General features: G+C 42.3%; 1 protein-coding gene across 1 annotated transcript in view; it reads right to left on the reverse strand.

The window, feature by feature from the left end:
- Positions 1-13,317: 13,317 nt before the first annotated feature.
- The window catches only part of AGO2 (argonaute RISC catalytic component 2), a 29,598-nt gene continuing 29,182 nt past the window's right edge, over positions 13,318-13,733 (reverse strand). The window contains 1 exon segment of the mRNA XM_008945844.1: positions 13,318-13,686. Coding sequence (XP_008944092.1) covers positions 13,578-13,686 — 109 coding nt within the window. The 3' untranslated portion in view covers positions 13,318-13,577.

Genomic DNA, 13,733 nt, shown 5'->3' on the forward strand with positions numbered 1-13,733 from the left:
GACCAACAAGGTCTCTCCTCAGCCTCCTCTTCTCCAGCCTAAACCAGCCCACTTCCCTCATCTGACATGTTCCCCAAACTTGAAACATCTGAAACACTCCCAAGTGGTGTCACGCAAGGGAGGGCAGTGGAACTAGAACCTTTTGGCTCCTGGGCAACCAGAGAACTTCTCTCATCACAAAAAAAAAGCCTCTAGACCAGCACGTTTAATTAATGATGACGACTTGACTGAGCAAATTTTGGTGTAGCTCAAAGATCCCTAGCTCCAGTACAACCTCCAGTCTGCCACTGGGGCCTGTAACAACTGTTCCTGAGCCACAGACTGGAGCAATCAGTAATTTCAGATTCAGTTCTGGCCTCTGACAACAAGAAAGACACAGCACCAATTCTACAATGCAACTGCTGTTTACACCTTTTACCCACATCCTGGGATCTTTTTTTTGGTGGCTGTCAGCAGCTCCCTGCTCAGGAGATGTCCTCCCACTGCTCTTCTGTACTTACTAGGGACAGTTAGGCCACGAATACGTCCTGCTGCATGCTCACAGTCTCAGTGTGCCAGTAACTGCAGCAAATGGCCAAACTAGCTAACTAAAAACAAATAAAAAGGCATCAAACAAAAACTTGTAAAGATGAGGAAATTTATTTTATTGACATACTATGAGGCAAAACAAAATTGACACCATACAAAATAACTTTATAAAATATCATTCACATCATTATTTTGTCAGGAATTACAGCATTCTGAGCTTGTTACAAGTCTTCTGTTTTGAGGTGAAAAACACTACGCTAAATCTTTAGTATTAGTTGTATATATACAGTAAGAAACCAAAACAGAAACTGTTAGGTTTTTCATGAGTTTATTGCAAAAGTAGTGCAAACTATTTTACCTTGCAAGCTGTAAAACAAACTTGGAAAAGGACCCACCTAAGCTTAAAAACATGACAATAAATGCTCAATTTCACAGCCTTAGAAGCTTCCTTCAACAGTTCTCAGCAAAGAAATTCCCCATCTCTGCACATTTTCTCCTTTTTACTGACTCAGAAGCCTGGGGGATGATGCTCCCACAGGGCAGGACGGGTCCTGCTCCAACCCGGGGTGCAGTGTGGCCGAGCCCGTGGCCCCCCACATCTCCATCACCCCAAAACATCGCCCAGCAGGGCAACCTTGGTCAGTCTGGTTCTCCTCCATTAATAAGCTGCCCCCCTCCACATTCATATTTGAGAAAAGAGTCAAGAAAGCAGTAAGAGCAAAAAAAAACACCGCAATACTAGAGGATGAGGAACACATATTGTCTGTTTCAGAAGATAGCATCCTTTCCCTGAAGTCCAGGTAAAGTGTATTCCCTCGTGGTGCCCCTCCCCTGGTGTACACAAGGCAGGGTGACTCCCACCCCCCCCCTGCAGAAGCCCAGGAAGGATACTACATTCCATGAGAGCGGGAGAAAGCGACGCTCGGAAACGCTACCAGGGTCCCCCCAAAGCAACACAGGTAGCTAGGAATCTACTGAAAAAAAAATTAAAAATAAAAGCAAACAACTGCTACATGAAAAATGTTAAAGGAAGGAACAAAATGCAGCATTTTCAGGCTCTTTTTTTTTTTCTTGAGGTACCTATATAAATATTACCTTCTGCCCAAAGTACTATTTGTTTTGTTAAAAAACTAAAGTCCTTATCGTGAGCCAATTGCAGGGCATACATTATTACTGAGAAAGTGCAACCATGCTGATAATTTATATGCAGCATATTAAAGGATGATTAGGCTTTAGAAAATATAGCTTAAGTATAGACCTGATGGAGCAGTTTTATAAAAACATTTAACAGAGGCATCTTCCTTTTGTTGGAGTCTCTGCAGCAGAAAGCCTTAGGAGACAGCTCTGCAGTCCTGCCACGGTGGAATGTCAGCGCTTTTACAATTCCATATAGAGATCTTTTTTTCTTTTAATATTTAAACTAAATACAATTTTACAGAAAAAGATTCCCCCTCTGTATTAGGTACTGGTAAAAAGTCCATTTTTTATTTTTTTTTTTTTAAATGTCAAAAAAAAATGATAGCACATCACAACTTAACATTTCCCCCAAAGGAATTAGTTCTAAGTAAAAAAGGTTCACATAGTAGAAAAAACTTACACGTAGTTGTAAACTGTTGCATACAAAACTGTGGAAAAGTCGATGACATTTTATTCCCTCACCCTTACAGACGTGTCACTTCATTTTATAAACACACACACACACAATTGTGTGCTCTGTGTGTATGTACAGGTAGATACACAGAGATGTAGATATCTAGGGCTGGGATTATATATTAAAAAAATTCTTTATTGGGTATTTCTCTTCACCTAAGTCTGCTGTGATACTCTAGTTTATAACTGGATACACCGAAAAATACTTTAAATTTACTACAACTATCCTCTGTGGCTTTTATTCTTTTTTACTTTGCGGTTAAAATCGATTTGCTGTTTTTTAATTAAGAATATGACTTTTGATTGTTATGCACTGGGGAAAAAAAAACAAAACAAAATACACAAAGGCACAAAGAATGAACTCAAACACAGGATTGCTGTCTCTGAGGAATGAACGCCCAGGTTTTGGTTCACTCCTCACACGCGGCTTGGTCGCTGTTGCCAATCTCATCGACAATTTGAGTAGATAGCACCCAACTGTGTAAATGAGGTAGATCCAAATTGAAAAGAAAAAAGGAAGCTGGGTCCCCAAGGCTTTATTTGCCTCGATTTACAATGTTTTATGGATTTACGTCAGTCGCAAAAAGCGGAAACGATGGCACTACCTGCAGCAAGCACACAGCTCAACAACAGCTTTCCATTTTCGGTGTAAATTGGAAGTGTTAAGTCACAATCCTCCTTCAGGCAGAGCTCTCCTAGCAGGGGGAGGGAGGAGAATATGTTCAACGCAAAAAAAAACCCCAAAACACAAAAGGAAAAAGCTGAGATTGGAGACAGCCCATTTTCAGGAGGCTGCCAGAGAAGGGCCCGAGAGCCCCGTTTCTGTAGAGCAAGAGTGACAGCCAGTGCCCAGAGGCAGCCACAGGGGACAGACCTCCCAGTCACCTCTGCTTCTCAGCTGAGAAGACTTCCTCTCCTACTGGCTCAGCTTCACAGGAACACCCTACGCTCGTTCAACAGTATTTTTGCATACTCTGAGAAAAATCTGACAAATGTTATCGTTTGGTTAAGGCTTAATCTGAAGTGGCGTCGCCACACAGCATCATGCAAATGTTAAACTACGTCAGCAACAAACAATGTCCTCAAACTGCACACCCCCACGTGGAACCTCTGTGCTTGGGTAAAAGCAACACGGAGGAAATCCTGCTGGGCCTCAAGTGAGGCTAGTTCTGTGTCTGCTTTTTGTGTTACAAGTGCTACTCTTACCCAAGCAGCACATCAGAGATGTAGATAGATATACTGCAAGCACAAGACTTTTGAATACAGATGCAACACACACACCAACCAGTCAACATATGTGTAGTACCACTTGAAATGAGGCCCTTAGCATCATATCTGGGTTTTCTTTTCTCCTTTAAAAAAAATAGTGAACTTTAAACAGTCAGAAAAACATTTTGATTCAAGGGAACATCTACAATATGAAATTTCTGAATTTTTTTTTTTTCAGTTATTTTATAAAAATAAAAACAAATTTGAAAACCACTAAACGAAAGATTAAAACCTTAACAGATGTCAGTTAAATCTGCAATGTACCAAAATTCAAGGAAAAGAAAAACATGGATTCAATCAGTACACTCTGTTTTCCATCTCACCCACCCGAGATCGAGTTAACCACTTTGCTGCACAGAAATCCAGGACTGGAGCTTTAACTTGTGAACTGCCCTGAATGTTGAGGCTCCTGTAACTGCACAAACTAACGAAGTGCTGTGGAAGGCAGTGAAACTGTGCTTCTTATTCCCAGCAAAATACTGCCTGTGTATCTTTTATTAACAGTCTATAAACAGCCCCACGTTCCTGTCACTAACCTGTGTGTACACACACCCCCCTGTGGATATCCAAACACCTACAGAGAGAGAGAGAGAGAGAGAGACAGATATAAAAACTCTGCTAATCTTTATCAACAAGCTGCAGAAGACAAGGGGTAACACTTCAGGATAGGACATAACTCATTGCACCTGGTTTAAAATTACATTTCCCAAGACACTTAATTCTGAAGCTCACTCCTTCATGTCAGGGTTTTGTTGTTGCTTACAGTTTTTTTTCTTTTCTTTCTTTTCTTCCTCCCCCTAACCAAAAGCCTTGCTTTCCCAAATGGTCTGCTGCTAATTATGCCTGAAGTAAAAAAATTAAGAAGCACAAAATATCTAACCCTTCCCTGCCACATACTCCATTTATTTCTACTGCCCCAAACTAGGTAATAAAGATTTGGACAAATGCCACAGTCTCTTGGTGGGAGACAGTCTGGGGGTTGAACATGGAAGACAACTGGAGATCAGTTAAAGCTTCAAGTCAGGCAGGCAATTAATTAAAATTAAAAGACAAAGTTAGTACATGTAAATGAGAAGCAATTTAAAGGCTCAGTCTGGTTAAGTTCCATGAGAAAACTGATCAGAAGCAACAAAACTAGTCAATATTGGCTTTTTTTCAATAGCACAGAACTAGTGGGATCTGAGCACGTCACAGTCGATGCACAATTAACTTTGGTGAAATCCAGAAACAAACTTCTCTGTGTGGTGTGTGGTGCTGGCACACGATGGGCACGACCCTGCCCACAGCACAGCCCCTGGGGTGCCCCAGCACAGACAGATCTGCTGCCAGCCAAGCAAAAAGGTGCAACTTCATCTATACTGGCACGAGTGAAGCTTCCTCGATTCATGGATTTTAGAATAGGAAAAGCTGATAAATACAGAGTAGAGTCCACATTAAAGGTCTGGGGATTTTTTTTGGACAGGAAATCTCACCTAACAAAGCAAACACAGAGGGCACCAGCCAGGGCACTGGCAGCTCCCCAGCCTGCGTGAAGACTTTTCACAATTCATGCTTGCCAAGCACATTCAAGAAAAACATACAATGGCCAGAAAAGGTGAAGTTTATATTTCAAGGACAATTCCTAGGCTTGCTCCCAGGTTAGTCAACATCTCTAATGCCTGCTGATAATTAGATAGTAGTTATTCCAGCAGGGATTTTAGTTGTGCTTAGAAACTGGGGGGGACAGCAAAACCAAAGCAGACCAGTATAACAGCACATCCCAAGAGTGTGGGGAAGAAAATGTGCGTACTCATGAGAGCCATACAAAAATGAGTATGTGCTTTAAATACAGACTCATAATGCACATACCAGGCTCCTCAAAACAATGTTGGGGTTGGTTGAGACAGTCCACAGACAAATTTAAAGGAATTTATCTTTGAGGGGGTATTTAGAAAGGAGGAAGGGAGTAGGCAGCTTACAGCGTGTGCTGTGGGTCCCCCTCCTCAGCACTGCCACCCACAAAAATCCTGAAATGAGCTCTCAGCAACCTCCCACACCTCCAAATTCAGCAAACACCCCTGTCCTGGTTCCGACCAAGTCCAAAGCCCTGGGACAGAGGGCTGAAACCAGAGCTCAACTTGAGGGAGCTGCCCACCAATGTTCTCCTTCTGGGGCAGGTGCCACGAACTGTGGGGGGCTGTGCTACTGCTCTGGCTGCACTTAGGGCCCCTCCCACAGGGAAGCCAGAAGGAAAACCAGGAGAGTGTTACTGAACTGTCACCTTAACAAGTGCTCAACTGGCACTTGTGCAGGAACATGTTTCCCCTCCCCTCCTTATCTCACTTCCAGGAGGGCTGTGGCAGCCTGCACAGCACAGATGGCATTTCTCTTCTCTACAGCATGACAAGCACCTCGCACAGGGCTCTCTCCTCACAAACCTCCCAGTGCTCCCCTGGGTGTGCAGACCTAGTCCAGAAAGCACACAGCACTCATCCTGAAGTTTTCCAAGGACATGATCACAGGGGAGCTCATCCAGCACAACAAAAGCCCTTCCAGGCCACAGCAAGGTCAGTAGTGTCTACAGGTCTGTGATACAAGATGTAGTGACGTATTTCCTGACAAGCAGCCGTTTACCTACACATCATGCTTTTGGGGGAGCTTTGTAAAATTATAACTGAACCAAATTTTCAGGCTTTTCCCCTGTTTAGTTATTAATGAGCTTAATTATTCAGCCCAACAAGAATTGGCTTCCAGCAAGTCAGAACTTCAGCAACCCTCCCTGCCATTGATAATGTTCATTAGTGTCTACACCCAAAGACTAAGGTAAAGAAATTGTAGGCAGCATATAATCCCAGCAAATTTGCTTCTGAGATGCCAACACCCATAGCACAAAGCCCAGTTACCTTTAAATAACAAACCCTGTAAGGCTGCTACACACCCACCCCAGCGTGTGGTGCACGAACAGGCAGTGCTGCTCTCAGCAGAGTGGCTAATTAGAAAATGAGGAAGCTTGTTTGGACTCACTGTAAACAAAATAAAACATATCAACACCAGTTTTCTACAGTTTCCCTTCAGGTCACTTAAAGCACCTTTAGTCTGCATGCACTTCTTTCAAGGTTGAGTTACAGCCAAGGCTTTGAACGCAACTGATGCTAAATAATTGCAATAGGACTCAAGTTTGGGGTGGCTTTTTGGTACTTTGATTATTTTTAATCCATTTTAATGGTTATAATGATCTGAGCAGGGAATGGTTATAATGATCTGAGCATAGTATTTTCACTGTTACAGTCTCATCTCAACTCATCTAAAAAATACAATAAAAAAATATCCCAATAGCTAATTTTTGCCTCAGAATCAAAACATACTTTGAGCACCTCGATGTCATTTTCAGTGAAAATGTGACGTTTTTCTGCCAACAGCTAAAGTATGAAAACATTTTTCCTTTGGAAACAACAGTATGCAGACTCAGCGAGTGCAGGGACAGGTTACAGAGGGAGCTGCTGCCCCGAGGAGCCCTGCACAGAAGCTGGGGTGCCAGGGGTGTGATTTGCTTTCGCCACCCCCGAGACCCCCCAGCACCTCGCGCCGACACACGTCACCTCCACACCTCAGGAAGACAGGAGCAGCGACGAGCCGCTGCCCAAGGTCACAGTATGGCACCACTACTCCTCCAGCAAGAAAGAAAACAGTGGAAATACAGTTTGTTTGGGAGCATTTTGGCTTCTTTAGTAGTAGGCTCACTTTAAAAATGAATTAATCTGCAGAGGAACACAGGAGGTAGCCTTTAACTGCATCTGCTTGCTAACTACAGGATATTACAAACCCACCTTTTGTAGTGATTTGGCCAAGCCATTACATTCATTACAATCCAGGCAAAGAAAAAACACAGAAACACAAGAAATGAGATAAAATGGATCCTGTGCCACACCAAGCACACACAGCACACTCACCCACCCGTCCTTGGGACTGAAGCCATCTCGGAGGGACTCATCGTTCCAGTCATTAACCCTCAGAAACAGGAGGCAAAACTTGCTCTTCTGCATCCTAACGTGGACAGCAGGGCTGAGTTTGGGCACCTCCTGCCCCCAAGGGTTATGGAAGCACAAGGCAATCACTGATGGATGATGGATGGCTTTCCCATGGGCCAATCAGGGAGGCAGCACCACTTCTTGGTTCAGAGCACTGAATATCTACTGCACTCAACCCCACGTCGGTGGAGGGACAGGGAGCAAGACGTTGTAACTTGGATCCCAAATCCCTATAATTCTATTTCTGCTGCACAGACCAGTCTTTCTTTGTATGACACAAGAATCAGATGCTGGAAGAAGCAAAAAAAACCCACGACAGCTACAGCTGACAGCCTGGACATTAAGCTAAAGCTGTTAGAGCCATCAGTCACCCACCAGTGACAGCAAAGACTGGCATCTGAACGTTGCTCAACAGCAAGCACACGGTAGCTTAAGAACTGTCCTGGATCTCTATGGTGAGGGAGAAATGTGCATGGAGGAGAACAGGAAGAAATATTTCATAAATACAGATGAACCCTAAATATTTCCACGCAATAAAGCAACTGGGATTCACACCATAATGCCAACAGAAAGCGTAACAACAGTTAGAACCAAAGCTCCTAACTCAATACTGTAAAACACGGCAGCATTCCTAAAAATGGAAGAACATCAAGGAATGGTAGCCACAGACTTTCAGTATTTGCTATACTTTGCACTATTTACAGTATTTTCAAACAGCTACAGCAGATGCAAAAAAGAAGTCTTACAGTAAATAGGGAGTTAAAAAACCAAATCAGTGCAATTACCTTCTACTTGAAGTTTTCCTTAGAACAGACTGCACGTATGCACCACGAAGCATGTCACCAAATGTAATAGAAAAGTGGAAAAAAAAAAAAAGTAAAAGGTACTGTCCTGCACTGGAAATTGAGAGAGCCACACTGGCAGGACAAATACACAAAAAGAGATGCTACTGTAGGAGAAGAGCATTTCAAAGAAAGGAAGAAACATCATTTTACTACACTGGTATCTGATGTAAAAATACTGAGAACTTTTTATACATTCCTTTATCTATATATGTAAAAGAGCTTTTTTTTTTTTAAGAAGAAAAAAGTCCCTTAAGGGTTACTTATGCCACCAGAGATGCTTACTAGATTAAGAGGCAAGTACAGCCATCAAAATCTCCAAAGGTCCCAGTCCTGCATTTCTAGTACTTGGTAGTCTTGGATAAGCATGACCTGCAGAACCAGCCTGTTCTCCCTTCCAAATATCAACATTCTTCCTCAAAAAAACAACCTGTGTGTACAACAAAACAAACTAGAACCATCCAGTAACTCTGGCTGGGGTTGTTAACACAGACCTTCCTCCTGTCCTGGCTCTGACACACTTCAGAGCTGCACTGGCATGGGGCAGGTGGGGAACCTGCTGCTGCAGTGAAGGAAACAGCACTAGCAGCAGAGTGCAGAGCCCTCCAGATCACAAGCTACTTAGCAGAAAGCCTTTGTGCACGTACCTACCAAACTTCAGACAAAAGCATCAGAAGTGTCTTAACTCAGTTAGAAACTTCAGTCTTTTCAGAAAGCAGCCTGGGCACCCAAAACCTGGAACCTCCACACCTACCCTTCAAAAGTTTAAAATGAAAATCCTCCTGGAAATATTATCTCTTGTCTTACTTATAAAAATGATCCACTAACATGCAAACAAGATTTGTGTTAAAAACAGACAAAGGCTGCAGGAGTTACTGGTAGAGCCAGAACTGGAGCTGGACCTTCACCCCTTTTTGGTTTTACAACTGGGGAAGGTTGCCTGGGGGCCTCGATGAAGACCAAAAGTATTTCTTGTGTATTTCTTGGTTTAAGAGTTTCCTGTAATCTTTCCATGCTGGCTCCAGCAGATTAAGACAACACCTTTCCCTAAGAACTAGGGAAAAACTCACCCCAAACCTGACAGACCTGGAAATGCAGAAATTAATATCCCAAAGCTTCTGTAACACGGAATGTCACCAACTGTAGCTCAACAAACCCAGTATGGTTGCTGAAATATTCTAAACCCAACCAAAATAAGGAGTTCTAATAAAAACAAGTGATCTCACTCTGTGCATCAATTCATATATCCAAACCAGAAGTGTTAGATTGCATAGGGCTATCCTGAATGCCAACATCACATAAGGCAGAAACAAATCCACCTACTTCCACCACTTCACAACAGCTCTTTCCTGGGTGCCAGAAGAGGTGGAGTGCACACGTTCTTCTATTCAGCCACTGAGACAGAATTTCCAACCCCAAGCAGACCTAAGTATTGCATATTTTGTACATTAAAACAAAAACAAACAACTTTTATGTATTGTATGCATGCTGATATTATTTTTCACCTCCCAGTAGGAGCATTTTGAACTTGCTGCTGCTGGTTTTTTGGGAGGTTCCTACAGAACCACGTGCTTCAGAAGAGCTCTCTGGAGAGGTCTGGTCCAGGCCCCTGCCCAAAGCAGGTCCAGTGAGCTGCATGGAGACTTCTCCAGCCAAGTTTGAGCCTCTCAAAGACAGGGATTCTGCAACCTGCTTCAGTCTTTGGATGTTTTTGTTGCAATAGTGATACCATGTCCATTAGAAAAAAAGAAAAAACAAACCCACCAACTCAGAGAAAACTAATCCATAGCAGGCAGCTCACTAGTGCCTGTCCAGCCTCTCGAGCACTTCTGCAGCACTGGTGGTTTGTCCCTCACACTGCTCCTCCCACAGAGGGAATCGGAGGCTCCTGTGGGTTTTCAGAGAGCCAGGCACCAGGACCACCTGCGCCCATGGCTGGATTCAGGCAGAAAGCCATGGCCAGGAATGTAATGGAGAGTGAGGAAGAGGAGCAGGGGCCCAGGTGCTGCCCAGCACTCTTGTGCAATGGGAAGCACACCAACAACTCTGCACGGGCTGAAGAAGCCCAACTGCCAGAGGGTAACACACGTTTGGTTATTGCTGACCTGAGCTGCACAGTGACTGAGTGGTTAACACTGTCTGCCTCAGCTGTCACTTCAACAGCAGGGATGTGAGACAGAAATCTTGAGCTTTGTGTTTACCTGAGATATTGCTGTTCTTACAAGACACATGGGAGGTAACAAAAAAACAGAAAAAGAAAAAAAAAGAGTAAGGTATTAGGTATTTCTGGTGATTTTTCTGTTTTTGTACAGGGGACATTTCTGAATATGCAATTAATATTAAAAATATATTCCCAGAAAGATAGCTGCTGGGTTTACAGCACACTATAATTTTCAAAGTATATACTACTTTTTTTTTTTTTCTTAGAAAAATGCTTGAAATTACTCACTCATTCACTAATAACTCACCACTTGTGGGAGGATGGGAGGGAAAGGGAAAGGAAGGATAAATCAAGCCATCAAGAATTAGCAGTATTGGAGTCTTAAAAAGATCTGTAAAGGGTAAAAATGTCCCTATCCTGAAATGCATATAACCATCCCAAGTTCTTCATACTCAGGGAAGAAAAACTACACCAAATTTCTGTTCATTCCAAGAGGATACACAGACAACAGCTACTCTCAGATTAAGGGTCTGTCCAACACTCCTGTTCTCACAAAAAGGAGCTGCAATGACCATTCCAGCACAGAGAACATGCCCCAAACAGGCTGATAGTGAAGTCCCACAGTCTGCTTCAGAAATAAGATTTGAGGTCAAGACAGATTCTGCCCCCCGTGCCCCATGTGATCACCTGTATAAAGTCATTTTTTCCAGATCTGGATAGAGAGGGAAGAGGAAGAATTTCACATCCAAGAGGTCTCTGCATAACAAACAGCAAATAAACTAAATGACATCTTAAAACAGTTGATCTTTTCCCTATTTGTTAAGAAGAATTCATATAAAAAAATAATTCTTATATAAAAACCTGCCAAATTAAAATCTTCACTGGAATATCAAACCCCTCAAGCAAAGGCCCAGAGAAGTGCAACATCCCCACCACGGAAAGGTTCCGCAGTTCAGCGGGATTTTGGGGGAGGGATGTACAACCTGGCCAGAACGCAGCAAGACAACGTGACCTGGCATTTGCTCTCTCTCATAACAGCATACTTGAAAATCTGGATTCACATAACTATGACCAAGAAGAAAATCTGACCCAACAGCCTGATCACTGAACTAGAAGAACACAAACACAACTGGTGAGGAAGAGGTTTTACATCGTTACGCCACCTACGCGACACCAACAACCCACACATTGCTACGAGGTGAAGATCTGGACTTGCACAAAGTTATGTACCTAAAACTCTTTATGCAGCAAAGATTGGGCATTTTCTAGCTTATTCAACAGCAGCTGGTTCTAGTCTATCTGCTCTATATGGCACAGACCTCTGTACTGGTTGACGCTAGCACTCGCCCACCTCAGTGGCTAGAGGTAAATGTATTTGAAACGGTGACTGAGCATCTGCTAAAAGAAAAGGGAAAAGACAAAGCAGAATGAATCAGTGGAAGAGAATTAGATTTTTAACACCTGCCTCTTAGCATGTTATTTCAGTTATCTACGAAAAAATAAACAAAATGAAGTCAGCATAAGTTTCCCGGGCTTGTTCCATTTTCTTCTAAATCTGCTTGTGGCATCATCATTAGTGCAATGGTTTACAACATGTATTATGGTTTTTTATGAACCCAGTGTGCAAACTAACAGAAGCGTTTGTCTAATAATCAGTTTTAATTAATGCTTCTCCTAAGAGAATGGCAAAACTCTCACATTTACTATTGACGTTATGCATAACGAAGAGAGTTTCACCTCCCTTCATAAGTAAACTTCAGTTTCCCACGATTTACCTTTACTGCATAGATTCTCTGGCTTTTGTCTAAATTACCAACAGTGAGCACTGTCCTCTGTTAGAGCTCCTGCCTCACCAATATTCAACACAGAAAGAACACCATGGTTTTGTGCTTGAAGGAACGTAGAATGTTGGTCTCGTGTGCGTCTCTGACCGGCACAGGCAGAACCTGTCCTGTTATGTGCACGCTTAAAAGCCTTTCTGCAAGGTACAAGCCATACCAGATACACTCTGTGTAGCTCTAACTCTCCCAGAGTCAATTGCATATTTTTTGCATTTGAAGAGTAATGTCCCCACAATAAGGTTTTGTTTTCTAAATCCAAAGCATTCTTGATATGTTAACAGAAGTATAATGAGCACTCCTTAGTAAATAAAAATAAATAATAGCATCTAGTCTATCACATTAATACTGTGAAACATATATAAAATTTACATTAACTCAAACAACAGTGAAAAAGGATTGTACTGTAAATATCAACACAGACCCGTATTGTTTAGAGACTTTGGAAAGTAAGTGTCACAGTCCTGTATGACAAATTCTAAAGTTAGCTGTCAGTATCTCTTTTTAAAAATTCTTTACAATTTTTTTTTTTTTTTTTAAATGGCACGTTTTCTTTTGCCAATCTAATTGGACCTATTAAAAGCTTAGGTACAAGTTCATTTGTTTTAAAATTCTTCTTGAGCTATGAAAAACATTTTCAAATGCAGCACAATAAAAAACATTCAAGAGTAAGCCTCAGAAAATACATTTTTGCCCTTAGACACACAGAGAATAATCTTTAAAAGACAGCTGAAAACCAGAATTTTGTCACTCTTTTCTTTTGAAAATAAAGATTTTGTTAATGCATCTAGAATAATCAAGGCTTCATAAATAGTCAAAAAAATGCTTTGCTTTCCTTTGTATTAAAAGCTAATTCACAGCATTTTAGCCCATCAAACTTTAGTATGAATTAGATCTTTCCAAATTATTAAAAGCAATTCAGTGAATAGCAAACTGAATGAGGCGTTTTGTGGGTTGACTTGCTGGGTTTTTCCCTCCCCTAAGCCCTGAGATCACAGCTCTTGATTTAATTATAAAATATGGGTCTGTTTTATACCAAGCAGCTTAGAGATTTTTGGCAAACCACATTTGCAACAATAGTGGGGTTTGGTACAAGAATGCAGTTCATCATCAAGTCTGAAATTCTGGACGGAAGGCTTTCTTGCAAATGGAAAAGAAAAAAACCAAACATTAAGATGCATCACTGGTCGCTGGCTGTCAGTGGAGCCTGGACAATGGTTGGCCTAAGTGCAGCTGGTCTCACTGACTCCGACCCCGCGCTGGACCGGGTCGCTGAACCACCTCAAGCAAAGTACATCGTGCGCAACGTGTCCTGATGGACTTGAACTGCTTTAGCAAGTGCTTGGTGGTCTCTGCCATTGCTCTGCCCAGAAGTGTGGCTTCCTTCGGCACTGGAAGAGAAAGGAGGGGGGTGGAAAAAAGAGGTGGGGAGGGAAAG

This window comes from Merops nubicus, unplaced genomic scaffold, assembly GCF_000691845.1.
Source record: "Merops nubicus isolate BGI_N331 unplaced genomic scaffold, ASM69184v1 scaffold13970, whole genome shotgun sequence".
Classification (NCBI taxonomy): domain Eukaryota; kingdom Metazoa; phylum Chordata; class Aves; order Coraciiformes; family Meropidae; genus Merops; species Merops nubicus.